At 46.5% G+C, this 14,416-nt stretch overlaps 1 protein-coding gene across 1 annotated transcript; it reads right to left on the bottom strand.

The window, feature by feature from the left end:
* Positions 1-288: 288 nt before the first annotated feature.
* Positions 289-10,508, bottom strand: SLC25A28 (solute carrier family 25 member 28). Its single transcript, XM_055424901.1, has 4 exons — positions 10,203-10,508; positions 3,451-3,679; positions 2,300-2,356; positions 289-1,133 (listed from the first exon to the last, which is right to left on the bottom strand). The coding sequence occupies exons 1-4, from the start codon at positions 10,491-10,493 to the stop codon at positions 616-618; spliced, it is 1,095 nt and encodes a 364-aa protein (XP_055280876.1). The 5' UTR covers positions 10,494-10,508; the 3' UTR covers positions 289-615.
* Positions 10,509-14,416: the final 3,908 nt, after the last annotated feature.

Raw genomic sequence — 14,416 nt, forward strand, 5'->3', positions numbered from 1 at the left:
CCTGAGCCACGCCACTGCCCTAGGGAAAAGGCAACAGTGAGGATCAAGAGCACCTTTTTAGTCAGGATCTGTCAAAGACCCATTGTTCCTGCCATCAGAGAGATTCCGTGGAGCCTATTACTAACCAAGGGGGAGTATGACCCCAGTCTTAAATCACCACAAAAACAGCAGAAACAAAAACTACAAGCGCAATAAACCTTCCCTATGGGCCCCTTGATTTATGCTTCAAGTCAAGAACAGTTGACAGAATTTCACTTCCCCTTTGGCAATACAAACCCAATGAAACCGTTTAATTTAAAGGCTTTTTATTAGGAACCAGGGGAATGAGCTGCTTATCCCTCTGTAACAGTCTAGAGCAGGTCATCAGGCTCAGGAAGGAGAGTGTCAGAGATGCTGTGGTGTGACTCGCTGCACTTGCTTAGGGCCCGGAAGGAAAGGCGGTGGCGACAGAGGGCGGCAGGAACTGGTGTCAGCCAGACACCCAGAGCCTGGGGAGAGCGAGCCCCCTGCCTTCCTTTCTCCACTCGAGGCTGGGGTGCGTCCCAAGACAGAGAACATGGCTGGAGTGGGCAGGACATCAGTGCTGGCTGAACCCTGGTTCCATCTGGTGCTGCTTCACTTGCCTGCCCTCCACTCTTCTTGCCTTTTAGTGATCAGGTATTTGAAGAACTCATACACAGACCAAGCGATGGCTGTGGAGGGGATCTGGTAAATGACTCTAGCCTGCACCCCTCGGAAGTAGGCAGTCACCCCACCTACTTGATACACCGTCCTGAAGGCACTAGCCATGCCTGTGATATGTCCTGTAAGGTTTGAGTTCAAAGCCAGGGATTCCTGGGTGTTGAGCAGCGTTTTGCAAACGTCCAGTGGGGTTGTGGCAGCGGCAGCTACAGCTCCTGCACAGGCTCCAGAGAGGACGTGGGAGCTGGGGTTGTACCGTCTCTGGGGGTTAAAGTGCTCCTGCAGGAATTCGTAGGTCATGAAGTGAATGGCTTGGAAGGGAACGTTCATGGTGAGCTGCGTGGTGTAGCTGCGGTAAAAGGCCCCAGCCCCTTCATTTTGCCACACTGCCCGTACACAGTCTGTCACCCGGTGGTACGGTGAGTTGTACATCTGCATCCTCTGCTTGACCACTGGCGGTGCCATCAGTGAGAAGGGAATGGCGACAGCATTCAGCCGGTGAGCAGGAATGTCCAGGAGCAGAGTCCCAAGTCAGTGGATCAGCCAATGGATTGGAGAGAGAAAAAAGTATGTGTGAGTTGTCAGTTGGCTTGCTCAGTGAAAGTTTCCCCTTTCTGAGAGGAGGGCATAGGAGAGGGTTGATAAAGGGCTAAAAAATAATGGAACCACTTCCAGTAGGATTTCATTAAGACCAACCAATATACAAGATATATCTACCACTGTGACTCCATAGGGTTTCCTTGAAATAAGTACCTATTATTACTACCATCTTACTCTTTCATTAAGTCCCAAGACAAAAGATTCAGTGAGAGTGAACATAATAACAAACATGCAGCCCTAACAATCCCAATCCTTGGTACACAGATGCCGAACTCTTACAATATGAGGACGCCATCCTTCCACAGGAGGAAGAGCTGGAGAGGGCTACCAAACACAAAAGTCTTAGCCAAGAAGGTATGGCTTTAGTTTCCAAACATCTCCCACCCCCTCAAGTAGATTCATGGTATGAGTTCGAGATCTTCAGCTTAGCTTTGGCCCTTTCCTTGCCATGGTCTTGCCCAGACAGGTAAAGAGCTGGAACTTTAAGGAACATGGCAACTGTGCTATCCTTTCATATTTGTTTGGGGACCTCATTCTCCAACTGAAAAGCCAAGATCCAAGCAGCACTGCAGGGACTAAGCTCTGCTAATGTTACCCTTTCATTTCTATCTCAACCATTATTCATTCCAACAAGAAAGGCAGTATTTTCAAACGTCAAAATCCATTTTCATCTCTTTGAAGAGAAGTGAAATAATCTGCTAAATTTTTAAGATCAAATCCACTAAAAAGTGGACTTTCAGGAAGGCCCAGGAACAGGCCACAGACAGTCTCACATTTTTCTAGAGAACCCCCAGATGAATTAAATCTCAATGAATATGCTTCCTGCCTAAGGGAATCTTCCTAAGCACTGACAGCATGGAGGGAGCGCCCTCTACCGGTAAGACAATGTAACACAGCAGGGTTTCCCACCAAAACTGATGGGGTGCTCCCTGGCATTCTTCTGCAAACCCAAAATAAAGGAAAAACCTAGAGATGTAGATGAAGCTGCCCACAGAGGGAAAGGGTGAGGAATCATTACCTTCCACTGGGTTCATGGCAGCATCATGAAGTAATGTTGCCACACACCCAGCCGCACCTGCAAAGGAAAAAACAACTGCCACATGTAAGGCCAAGAGGGGGCAAATAACTCAGGGAGACCCCAGAGTGAAGGAGAGTGGCTGTGATAAACCACAGCAGGGAGAGGGTATACTAACAGCCAGTTTAAAAGACGGGAACCCACTGCTTCTAAATGCCGGTTGAGAGAAATGAGGCTCTTTGTTCCCTCTCACTATGGCCATCAGTCTAGCTTCCACAGCTACTATACGAAGGCCAGGAAGAGTCTGAGAGAACAGCCCAGATTTCATCAACAAAAACGGCTTTAAGGACAGATGCAGCTCATGACCCAGATAGGAAGCTGATCCATTGTGGCCAGGGGATGCCAGCACATCAGCCCACTGGACGGAGCGCACGAGGGGCAGGCGACTAGGTCTCCACCAGAGAACCTCACCTTCTGTCCTGCTGCCCCATGCTGCCCAGCCTGTCTCCAGATCCTAACAGCTGTCCATGTAGACTTTTCTCTCAGGGCCTGAACTACCCTATCCCTCACCCTCTCCTCTCCTCTTTCACTTTGGTTTTCTCCAGGCTACTATCCCTTCCCTCACTCCCACACAACCTTCAACCTCTGGTTTCTTTGGACAAAAGACCCAGGCCCCACCCCCATTCACTTGTTAAGCTCTTGTCTTGTCCTCTGTGACAGAAACTGCCTCTGGGCAATTGGGATCCTGAAAATGTGAGGCTCCATTAATGTCTTCCATGGGTAACTGGCTCACCTCCAATCCTACCCTGAGGAGCAGGATTAACACCTGACTACCAAGAAGTACACAGAGTGGGCAGTTCAGTGTGTGTCTCTACATTGTCAAGGCATTAGAAGTTGATGCCAGGGAGAAGATAAAAGAGTCAAGCAGGTACATAAGGAAGGATACTATAACCATTTGTTGAGGTGCCCAGAAGGCGTGGGGTGGAAGCAGCTCATTGTCTTAGAACATCATGTTTGGAAGTCCCTCCTCTATAATCTGGCCTACCCCAGCCCAAAGCTGCAGCTTCAAACTGTGCTGAGACTGGAAAGCACTGATAGCAGCAAAGCCCAAAGAGTTGGGAAAGTGGGAGAACCAGCACAGGAAGGCTCAATACCATTGGCAATATGGCTATTGCCCCCAGGGTGGATTACATCACTCAATGTCTTTTTTAACTTTTCATAGCAGGCAAAATAGAGGGCGTGGGCAGGCCCTGCGCCTGTTGCTGTGACGTTCAGGCCTCGCATGGGCCTCCACAGGCCCTCCGTTCTTATAATCCTCCAGAGGGCCTCCAACACATTGCGATAGCGGGCGGCTGGATCCGGCTGTAGGCTCTGCATCCGGGTCTGAAAGCACAGAAGGGAGAAGTGCAGTGTCAGGGATCTGTTGGCTCACCCAGTCTCAGCACTCAGGCCTGAGCTCTGGGCAGACCTTCCATGTGAAATCGCGTCAATATAGTGATACCTGGCATCCAGTTTTACTGCCTTCCAAATCTATATCCAATCTTTCCAAGCTTTGGATGTTTTTTTTTTTTCTGGTCATCTATGATTCTACAGGCTTCCTTGGTGGCTCAGCAGTAAAAAAACCCACCTGCCAATGCAGGAGAGATGGGTTCAATCCTTAGGTTGGAAAGATACCCTGGAGAAGGAAATGGCAACCCACTCCAGTATTCTTGCCTGGGAAATCCCATGGACAGAAGGAACCTTCCAGGCAACAGTCCACAGGGTCTCAAGAGTTGAACACAACTTAATGACTAAACAATAACACATGACACTATGAGTAGAACACCATTATTGTCCCTCAAAAAATTACTCCGTGGTAAGTGTTCTTGAACTCCAAAGTGATTCATAGCCTCAGCAACAAATATTAAGCCTGTGTTTCAGGAGAAGTTGCTTCTGTCTCTTAATAAACTCAGGCTAAGAGCTCTTTACAACTGGATTCTAAAGTTAGTTATTTACTGTATACAATATACTTTATTACTACTGAAGACTGATCCTGGGCCTGCTTCCCGATCACATACTAATGAGATGAGGACTCAACCTCTGACATAAACTTGATGATAATCTGACTTCTTCAGAATATCTGGCATTGGCAGCTGGGCCTGTACATTACAGTTTTGCCAGAAATAACATTCCTAATAGATGCTGCTCTAGTTTCCTGGGAAAGAAAGTTTACCCTCAAACTATGAAGGTGGAAACCAATCTAGTCTCTAAAACTGAGGGAGATTCCAGATTTCTAATCTAAACTGACTAAATCCCAAAACTGGCATTAATGAATAAAAATTAGTCTCAGTGAAATATAACCCTTGGAATCTCCAGAGGATTCAATGACTGGAATGAATGTAGATGGTAGATATTCTGTATGACGTTCCTGGACAAAGTTTTATTGAAATTTGGGAAATTAATCTTACAGTTCACAAATCACTGACCTTCTCTGAAAGATGAGTCTACAGGGTAGATCTCTGTTTACTGACCCATTTCAAGGCTAAGGTGGCTTGGAGACTATCAGATAATATAAAATCAATATCCAGTGCCTGCAATACAGTAGGCACTCGACATTTGTTTGTTGAATGAATGAATGGAAGAATGAAGAATCTTAGCTTTGTCTACACCAGTTCAAAAACATCATTAGTGAACCAATAGGGGCAACTAATGCCCAAGTACAGTTTAAATTCCTACTTCATTCCTGTCACTGATTCAATCTGGATTGAACAGCTGGAACCTTCCTGTTGTCCATCTGGAATCCAAGAGTAATGTCTCTTCTCAAAAGCATGGGAGAAAACAATCAACCAGATTAACAAGTCCTAGTTAGCTGTAAGCAATCCACATTCCTCTAAGAGTTATTTTCTCCTTCCTGCTACCAATAAAGAACTGGATAAAAGGTTAATTATTTGAAGTTCAATCAGAAATACACAGGCTCACTTATCACAATGTGATACATTCTTTTTTACTTCTCAATAAAAGACACAAAACAACCAAAAAACATCAATTTCCAATAACGAATGTGTTTACTGATCTTTCACATCACCTGGGAGGATAAAATTCATCAGAGGAGTTATTCAAGGAGACTACAGGCCTTTGCTGGTTAGGGACACTAATAGATAAACTGGTAGCTTAACAACTGTGTGTTTTCATAGGTTTGTTCAAAAACTAATCTTGTATTGAGGGAATGTTTAGAAATCACAGTGTTCTGCTGGAGTCAATGTCATATTTGGGTAACCAGATTTGAAGATCTGGCCTCAGAGGCCTGGAACTGTTTACCCACAAGAGAAACCTGGACGGTGGTAAGATACACTGAACATTTTACACACATGTCTAAATCTAACTCACAATTCTAACTCAATGAAGATACACCTCATGGAGAGGAACTAGGCCTAAGCCACACCAAATATAAAAACAAATATGGCTTCCAAATTTGTGAGTCAACAAATCTTTCAGAGAAAGATGAAATCTCTAAGTAAGAATTAATGAATAGTCTTCAATATTAAAAAAACACTGCCTGGCTTTGAAGAAAAGTCAGACTAATAGGGAAGGAAGCAGTGTGGTAAAACAAGCCACATTTCGGTATGAAAGCCTGAGTAGGAGCCCCAGCTTTGCTGGCTGTGTAGTCTCGGGTATGTCACTTAACCTCTGAGCTTCAGGCCATCATCTATAACATGAGACCAAGGATGGCTAGTGCACAGGACTATTGTGGGGATTCAGAGTTAAAGCACGTAAAAGCCACTGCTAATTTACAAGGTGTCAGAAATACAAGGCTTTTTATTGTATTCAAATATGATTCTCAGAAATATTAGTTCATACCTTAGAGTTTACAGATCATGGCAGCATTGTCTCGTGTTACGTTTTTGAAGCTACGGATGGGCAACTAACTGCTCTTTAACCACTAATAGATCAGGCTTGATTTTTTATTTTCACTCTAAAGTTCCTCTGTGGCTGTAATGATCGATATGTCCAGCTGTTTATCTGCAGGTCATGTTTAGGAAGAAGCACTATTGTGAAATTCTGTGCCTTGCTTTTCTGGAAATCTGCTTTTGGGAGGCTGTATGAGAAGAGTTCTGACTGCTTTAGGCTGCAGAACCTATCCTTTTAGATCAAGTCTGGTGCTTGCTTCTGAAGCACAGAAAAGGAAAACTGGAATTCACTTGCACTCCCAAACCTCCCTATTATGACCATGGAAATAGCTGGTTGAATAACTGTAGCCTAGCCAGGCTATGCTGACTTCCCATGGTCCCTCCCAAGGATATTTAAGTCGACCAACTAAGATCATGGCATCCAGTCCCATCACTTCATGGCAAATAGATGGGGAAACAGTGGAAACAGTGGCTGACTTTATTTTTCTGGGCTCCAAAATCACTGAAGATGGTGACTGCAGCCATGAAATTAAAAGACGCTTATTCCTCGGAAGGAAAGTTATGACCAACCTAGAAAGCATGTTAAAAAGCATAGACATTACTTTGCCAACAAAGGTCCATCTAGTCAAGGCTATGGTTTTTCCAGTGGTCATGTATGGATGTGAGAATTGGATTGGGAAGAAAGCTGATCACCAAAGAATTGATGCTTTTGAACTGTGGTGCTGGAGAAGACTCTTGAGAGTCCCTTGGACTGCAAGGAGATCCAACCAGTCCATCCTAAAGGAGATCAGTCCTGGGTGTTCATTGGAAGGACTGATGTTGAAAATGAAACCCCAATACTTTGGCCACCTGATGCAAAGAGCTGACTCATTTGAAAAGACTCTGATGCTGGGAAAGATTGAGGGCAGGAGAAGGGGACGACAGAGGATGAGATGGTTGGATGGCATCACCGACTCAATGGACATGAGTTTGGGTAGGCTCCGGGAGTTGGTGATGGACAGGGAGGCCTGGCGTGCTGCGGTTCATGGGGTCGCAAAGAGTCAGACACGAGCGAGCAACTGAACTGAACTGACTCTGATAAGTGGCCTGGGGATGCAGTCCTGCATGCCAGAGGTTTTCACTGGCAAACACTGTGGTTGCCCTTTCGGCTCCAACACAGATACCTGCCTCTAGTCTTAGGGTACTTTGGGCTGCCCTTCCTCTCTGCCACCTACTTATGGTAAAAGAGGAAGAAGGGCTGCCTAGAGACAAGTAAACTGGGAAGCCCCTTCTGAAAGAAAAGATTTGAATTTTACTTTCAAGTCTGCACAACGGTATCTACTGCTGTAAACCCTTCTGAAGGAAGAGATACGAATTTTACTTTCAAGTCTGCAAACAGTATCTACTGCTATAATCAGTATTAACTGACCCTGAGTTGTAACAGTCTCACCTAGTTTTTCCCTCTAGTCATTTAAATCCCAGCATCTATGGCAAATGAAAATGATTCTTCTAAAATACACTTTTGTATTTTTGAAAACTCCTGAGCACTTTTTTCCCTCCAGACGAAATAATTATTTAATGGAGTGCTTTGAGGCATGACTGTAATGTTGTATTTACTAATGAAAAAAAATTCCAACGCTTATGTAAATGAATAAGAACTGTTCTTCAAAACAGTTATCTTGGAAGGCTACAAGTGACTTATTTCAGCAATGCTGCTGCATTTATGCAAAACATTTCTGGAACTTCTCTTTCCAAAGTGTTCTCTCAGTGGATTTATCAGCTCAGGAGGAAATCAGTCTCCTTGCGTTCCCGTACTACCTTATCTTTGACCCCCATCAGCATTCCCCATTTTGATCTCCCACCTGAACTAACACATTTGATTCTGAATAGCTTAAATGACTAAAACATCAACTCCATCTTGTCAGAGGACAAAGACTTGCCCCATTTAAGGATATGCAACCAAGTATTCTAGAGCAGCAGTCCCCAGCCTTTTTGGCACCAGGGACCAGTTTTGTGGAAGGTAGTTTTTTTTCACAGACAGCAGAGAGGAAGGGTGTTTTGGGATGATATGAGCACATTCCATTTATTGTGCACTTTACTTCTAATCTAATGCCGCCGCTGATCTGACAGGATCAGCACCAGTCCACGGCCTGGAAGTTAGGGACCCCTCTTCTAGAAGCATTTCTAACAGAGGAAGTTACAGATTGTTTACAACAAAACCAGTATTTATGTAAATATATGGAGTAAGGAGATAGCTGCCCAAGGTAGGACAACACTTAAATTGAATAGCTGTGGTAATATTTCTAAGTCGGTCACATTATTACACAAGCCATTACTCTCCTTGATCCAGTTTTCATTTGATACCCATCCTGAAAGATAGCACCCTAGACTATCTACTCTTAAACTCTACTCACAGTTCAAGTATAGTGAGATTACTTTGCAGTTAGATGTTAACTTTTGGATACATAGCATTAACAACTCAGTCATTCAATCTAGACTCTATATAAATGTCTGAATCTTTTTTATTTGTACTTATCTGTTTGACATTTCAATATTGCTAGAGCACTAGCCATCCTCTTACTCTTCTCTCATGGATTTTACTATTTATTTCTATTCCTCACAATTGACGTGGGTATTTAAAATTCTAGTATCCATTTTAGTCAAGTGCATTTACCAGTTTCAACATATGGCCTTTGATAGGAGTTACCTTGCAGTGTGCTAGAATACTCCGACCAGCTCAGTGTCATTCACAAAGCTTAACAAGCACATTCTCCACTTCCTCATCCACCTTACTAGTGAAAACATAAAACGGTACTGGAACCAGGGAGAAGCAGAAGAGACAGATTTTGCATTTCCGAAGTTAATACTCTCCTCCTGAACATGTAACTTTTCCCTAGTTTGAGAAGAAGACATACATCCAACAGCTGTGAGAATATTTTTCGACTCTTACCCTTAACACGTAAAGGAAGAACCAGTCTCTGTCAGTATATTTATTTCAAGTCCCCTTGAGTTTACTTCTCACTCAACTTATTTAGTGGTGGCTCCTTTGCTAATGCACAAGAATAAAAACTGTAAAGAACAATGCATTCCCCCTCGTTACCCAGCTTTCTTCAGAAACACCTAGTCACCACCTAGTCTTGTACCCACTCAACAGCCTATTTGGTGTGGATGAAATTACTTTTACTTTCCCAGGAATCATGCCCTCATGTTGGTCCCATTTCATTTTCTTAACACTAACATCTACTTTCTTCACACTAACACCTATTTTCCAATACTGTCATGCCTCCCTTATAGGCAACTTTTCCCTTTTTGTCAACTTCAAGTGGCTCAAGATATACACTATGAGGTCCATCCCTCCTTGGAGGGGTGACGTGCTCCCTGTACATACACAACCCCAAACCCAGCTAAATTTTCATGTTCAGGAAATAGGTGGGGTATCAGGCCTGCTGCATAGAGAAACCGAAACTTTTCCCTGAACATGGTCTTTCCCGTATTATTTCCAGTCAGGAACTCTGAATTCTGACTGCACAACGATTTCCACTCACTCATTGATTAAGATTTAATAAGTAAATCTTTCATCTAGCTGAGAGATCCCAGACTCTGGTTCCCGCCCTGTCACTTGTAAACACACAAGATCAGTTTGTAAAAGCAATCGGAACATCTCTAACTTTTAAGATCCTATTCTGGGTCTTCAATAAGCGTTACCTTAATGAAGTTAGTAGTACTTACCTGTTCCTTTCCCATCCCACCCTATTCCTGTTTAGTCCCAGCTGGGATCCAGGGTTTTGGCTGACAGATTTTCTTCCCAGAGTCCCGATTCAGATCTCACTGACGGTTAGAAATGGGTCCCGGTTCCTGACTGGGATCAATTCCCGGCTGGGACCTTGCTTGCACGGAGTATCGGTCGAATAGTGTGGTGGTGGTAGGAGCCAGATAGGAACCCCTGTCGGCTCCGGCTCTCGGCTGGGATCCTGGTTCCAGGCATGACCCAGGGGGTCGGGTCAGCCCCAGGTCGGGTTCGGAGCAGGTCCAGGTCTCACCTTGACGCAGTCGACCGGGTACATCACGCAGTGCTCCAGGATCCCTGCCACGGCGCCCGCCACCATGTGCGTGGTGACAGTGGCTCCAGCCGGCAGCGCCTCGTAGTCCGGGCCGGAGTCCGAATCCTGTCGTACAGGGGGCCTGCAGGCCCCGGCCTCCCCGCCGCTGGCCCCCCGGCCCACGCCCCGCTGCAGCCACCCGTCCAGCAGCGCCGACTCCCCGGGGCTCCGCCCCGGCCCAGCCGCCGGCCCCCCCGCCACACCGCCAGCACCCCGCCCCTCCAACTCCATCCACCCGGGCCAGCTGCGGCGCCCACCCTCGCCACCGCCGCCCCCCAACCCCGTCGCGTCTGCCTCAGGCGCGGCCCAGAGAGCCCGGGGCCTCCGGCTCCCGCTTGGCCCCGAGGATACGCCCCTCAGTCAGCCATTGGTGCAGCCTCCAAGTTAGCTCCGCCCCTTGGGTTACGTAAAAAAATATGTCTGTGGTATTAGAGAAGTTGCCTGTCATTCCTTCGCCCCGCGGCGTTGCTACCGCTTAGATCCCACCCCTTCCCCTTTGATCTTGGAAGCTTCTTGTTTATTGGCCATTTGATTGGCTAACAGGTAAGATCAACCCGCCCTCCGACTTTTCTAGAGGGCGGGAGAAACTTAAGGCTGAACTTTGATAGGCTCAACCACCCTTGATGCTTTGACCCCGGCCATTGGCTAGCATCACGTCGGGATCCGATTGGCTACAAGAAGAGGGCGAAGCGCCCAGGGGCTATCTAGGCGGAATTTGGGCACCAGACTGGCGCCGGTGGAGCTGTGTGCGCTGCAGGCTGCATCGCTTTGGAGGGTGGGAAGGGGAGGGGGAGGGGAAGGGCCTTACTCGGCCTTAAAGGTCAAACTGCTGACTGATGCCGTTAAGATCCGCGCTCAAGCGCCAGCCCCGAATCCCTAGACTCGCAGGTCGCGTGCGGGCTGGTGGCCCTGGCGCGAGAGCTCTATTCCCGCGGGATGTCGGGCTGCGTGGGGCGGAGCCGGCCTGGGCTTGGCATCCCCTGGCGTGGCCCACCAGGCTGTCAGCAAAGCTGTTGCGACATGCAGGCGGCGGCCGGTTAAAACTCTTGTCAGGTCGGGAGTGTTGTTCCCTGTGGGCCAAGCGCGGGCACACTCCTGAGGGCTCGGTGCTCCTCAGGCCCCAGAGTCACCCAGTAAACCCCGCAGGTCTTGAGTGAATGAGTTCGGAGACCTGCTGACGTTAGACCCTGAGCCAGGCCAGGAAGAGAGGTGTGGACAAGGGCGGGATGATTCAGAGACAATGACAGGTGGGGAGGCTGGGCAGGAGGCAGCTGCTGCCCAAACACAGCAGGAAAGTGCGTCAAATAGGGGAAGCTTGTCCCTAAGCTGACTCACTGATGAGCCCACCTTCCCGGTGACGATTCCTTTTAAGACGGCTGTCCCTCGCAGACAGGTGGGCTGGAGTCTCAGAGGGGCGCTTGTGGTTAAAGAACAATGTCAGCAGTTCCCAGCCTTGAGCATCATCTGGGCCATGAGGTTACACAGGTGGTGCTTTGTTATGGCTTCAGGCTGAGGTGATGAACACAGGCTTTCCGCACTCCGTCTGCCCGGCTTCAGTAACCCTTCACTGGATCGTGTTTGCACAAGTTTCCCTAGTGTTTCCAGATAGACCTCTACTCCCACTTTTACTGAAATGATGTAATTGTGAACTTTAAAAAAAATCTGTTTCTAGCTTTTGCTTAGATAAGCGGTTTTTCTTTTTCCCTTTAAAGCTTAGCCCTTTTCTGGGCCTCCGAGTTTTTTGGTTTTTATTTAACAAAACTCACTTATTTTCTTCCTATTCAGAAATAGCTGTTTACCCTTTGGGTCTCGACCTTTTGAAAAATAATGAAACTACAAATCCTCTTCCCTGCACCTCTGACCCTGTCCACCCAGAAAATTTTGCCTATAATTTCTGAGTTTGCAGAATCCCTAAAAGTGACTTGTGGACCCCCTAGGGATCCATTAACGTCAAGTTAAGAAGCCTGGGTTTCATAAAAAAAGAAACCCACTCAATCCTGCTAGAGTACTTATTCCCTTAACTGCAAACTGCTCCACTAATGAGCTATACCTGCCAAGTCCTTTCTCTTAAGCCCACCATATTTTCTCTTTTAATCTATGGTCACAGTGACCTTTCCAAATCCAATGGTCTTCTTATTCCCATTTTTCTTCACTAAGAGGTAACACTTGCCCATCATTGACCCATCACTCACTGAAACCTTGTCCTTGCTTCAGGAGACACTGCTCTACCCTTTAGACTTCTGAATCTCCTACACTTCTCTGCCCACTAAGGGGGAACATTCCTAAAGGTTTAATACAACTTCACTATCCCAAATCTGTTTTCCTCATTGGAGCCCTATCTATATTTCCCTTATTGCATATCTTGTAAGTGATATTTCCATGTGAACATTCAGTAAATATTTATTGGGTACCAGCTCTGCCTGGCACTGTATTTGAAACTGGTGATACAAGATAGAGTCCATGCCTTCATGGAGCTTACTTTTTAATGGTGAAGGAGGGATAAGCCATTAAAAATATTGGTTAGCCCTAGATACTATGCTGATAACTAAAGTAGGGAGGTGTGATAATGTGTGACTGGGTGGCTACATTTGTATGACTAGGAAAGGCCTTTCTAAGGAGGTAACACTATGGTATTCCATGATGGCTCAGTGGTAAAGAATCTGCCTGCAATATAGGAGACCCAGGTTCTTTCCTTGGGTCAGGAAGATTCCCTGGAGAAGGGAACGGCAACCCACTCCAGTATTCTTGCCTGGAGAATCCCATGGACAGAAGAGCCTGGCAGGCTACAGTCCATAGGGTCGCAAACTGAGCGACTAACACTATGGTGAGTTCTGAATGACAGGCAGGAGCTCATGATGGGCTCAGGGAAGGGCATTCCAGAAGAAACTGTAGGTACAACAATCCTAAGGTGAGAACAAGGTTGGCATACAAAGGAATGGAAAGGTCAATGTGGCTGGAGCATGGTTGGGGATGGGAGGGAGTGATAGAGGATGAGGTTGGAAAGATAGGTGAAGGGCAAATATCCACTTTAATTTCTGATTTAGCATATCCAAAGAATGGATGCTTTTGAACTGTGGTGTTGGAGAAGATTCTTGAGAGTCCCTTGGACTGCAGGGAGATCCAACCAGTCCATCCTAAAGGAAATCACTCCTGAATATTCACTGGAAGGACTGATGCTGAAGCTGAAACTCCAATCCTTTGGCCACCTGATGCAAAGAAATGACTCATTGGAAAAGACCCTGATGCTGGAAAAGATTGAAGGTTGGAGGAGAAGGGGACGACAGAGGATGAGATGGTTGAATGGCATCACTGACTCGATGGACATGAGTTTGAGTAGGCCCCAGGGTTTGGTGATGGACAGGGAAGCCTGGCATGCTGCAGTCCATGGGGTCACAAAAAGTCTGACACGACTGAGCAATTGAACTGACTGACTGACTGATTCCAAACTCAACCTTTCCGCTCCCCACAACAACCAATTCCTCTGCAGTTTTTCACTTCTACCCTGCTGCTGCTAAGTCACTTCAGTCGTGTCCGACTCTGTGTGACCCCATAGATGGAAGCCCACCAGGCTCCCCTGTCCCTGGGATTCTCCAGGCAAGAACACTGGAGTGGGTTGCCATTTCCTTCTCCCATGTGTGAAAGTGAAAAGTGAAAGTGAAGTCACTCAGTCGTGTCCGACCCTTAGCGACCCCACGGACTGCAGCCTACCAGGCTCCTCCATCCATGGGATTTTCTAGGCAATAGTACTGGAGTGGCTTGCCATTGCCTTCTCCACTATCAGACTCTAAAGCTGGGAGTCCTTCTTGATTACTTCAGAATAATTATTCTGAAATGTCTTTGTTGTTGTTCATACTCTCCTTTTCCTTCCAAATGATACTATATTTTCCCAGTGTCTGATCTCTTTACATGCACATTGTGATAACCTTTGAAAGACCTCCCTACCTTTGGGGTCTCCTGGCTTCACCAGTATTTTGATTCCTCTCTAGGGACATGGTAAAATTGTTTTTCCTACCTCCTTGAAGACAGCCATTGCTATGGGGTTTGCTTGACAAAGGAAATGTGAGAGAAGTGTAAGAGCCACACATTACCTCCCCTTGCCACCTGACTGGTGATGTTCAGATGGTAGAGGCACCATCAGGCTGGGGTCCGGGTGA

Source organism: Moschus berezovskii, chromosome 12 (assembly GCF_049115385.1).
Source record: "Moschus berezovskii isolate FMDL1 chromosome 12, NW_MosBer_1.0, whole genome shotgun sequence".
Classification (NCBI taxonomy): domain Eukaryota; kingdom Metazoa; phylum Chordata; class Mammalia; order Artiodactyla; family Moschidae; genus Moschus; species Moschus berezovskii.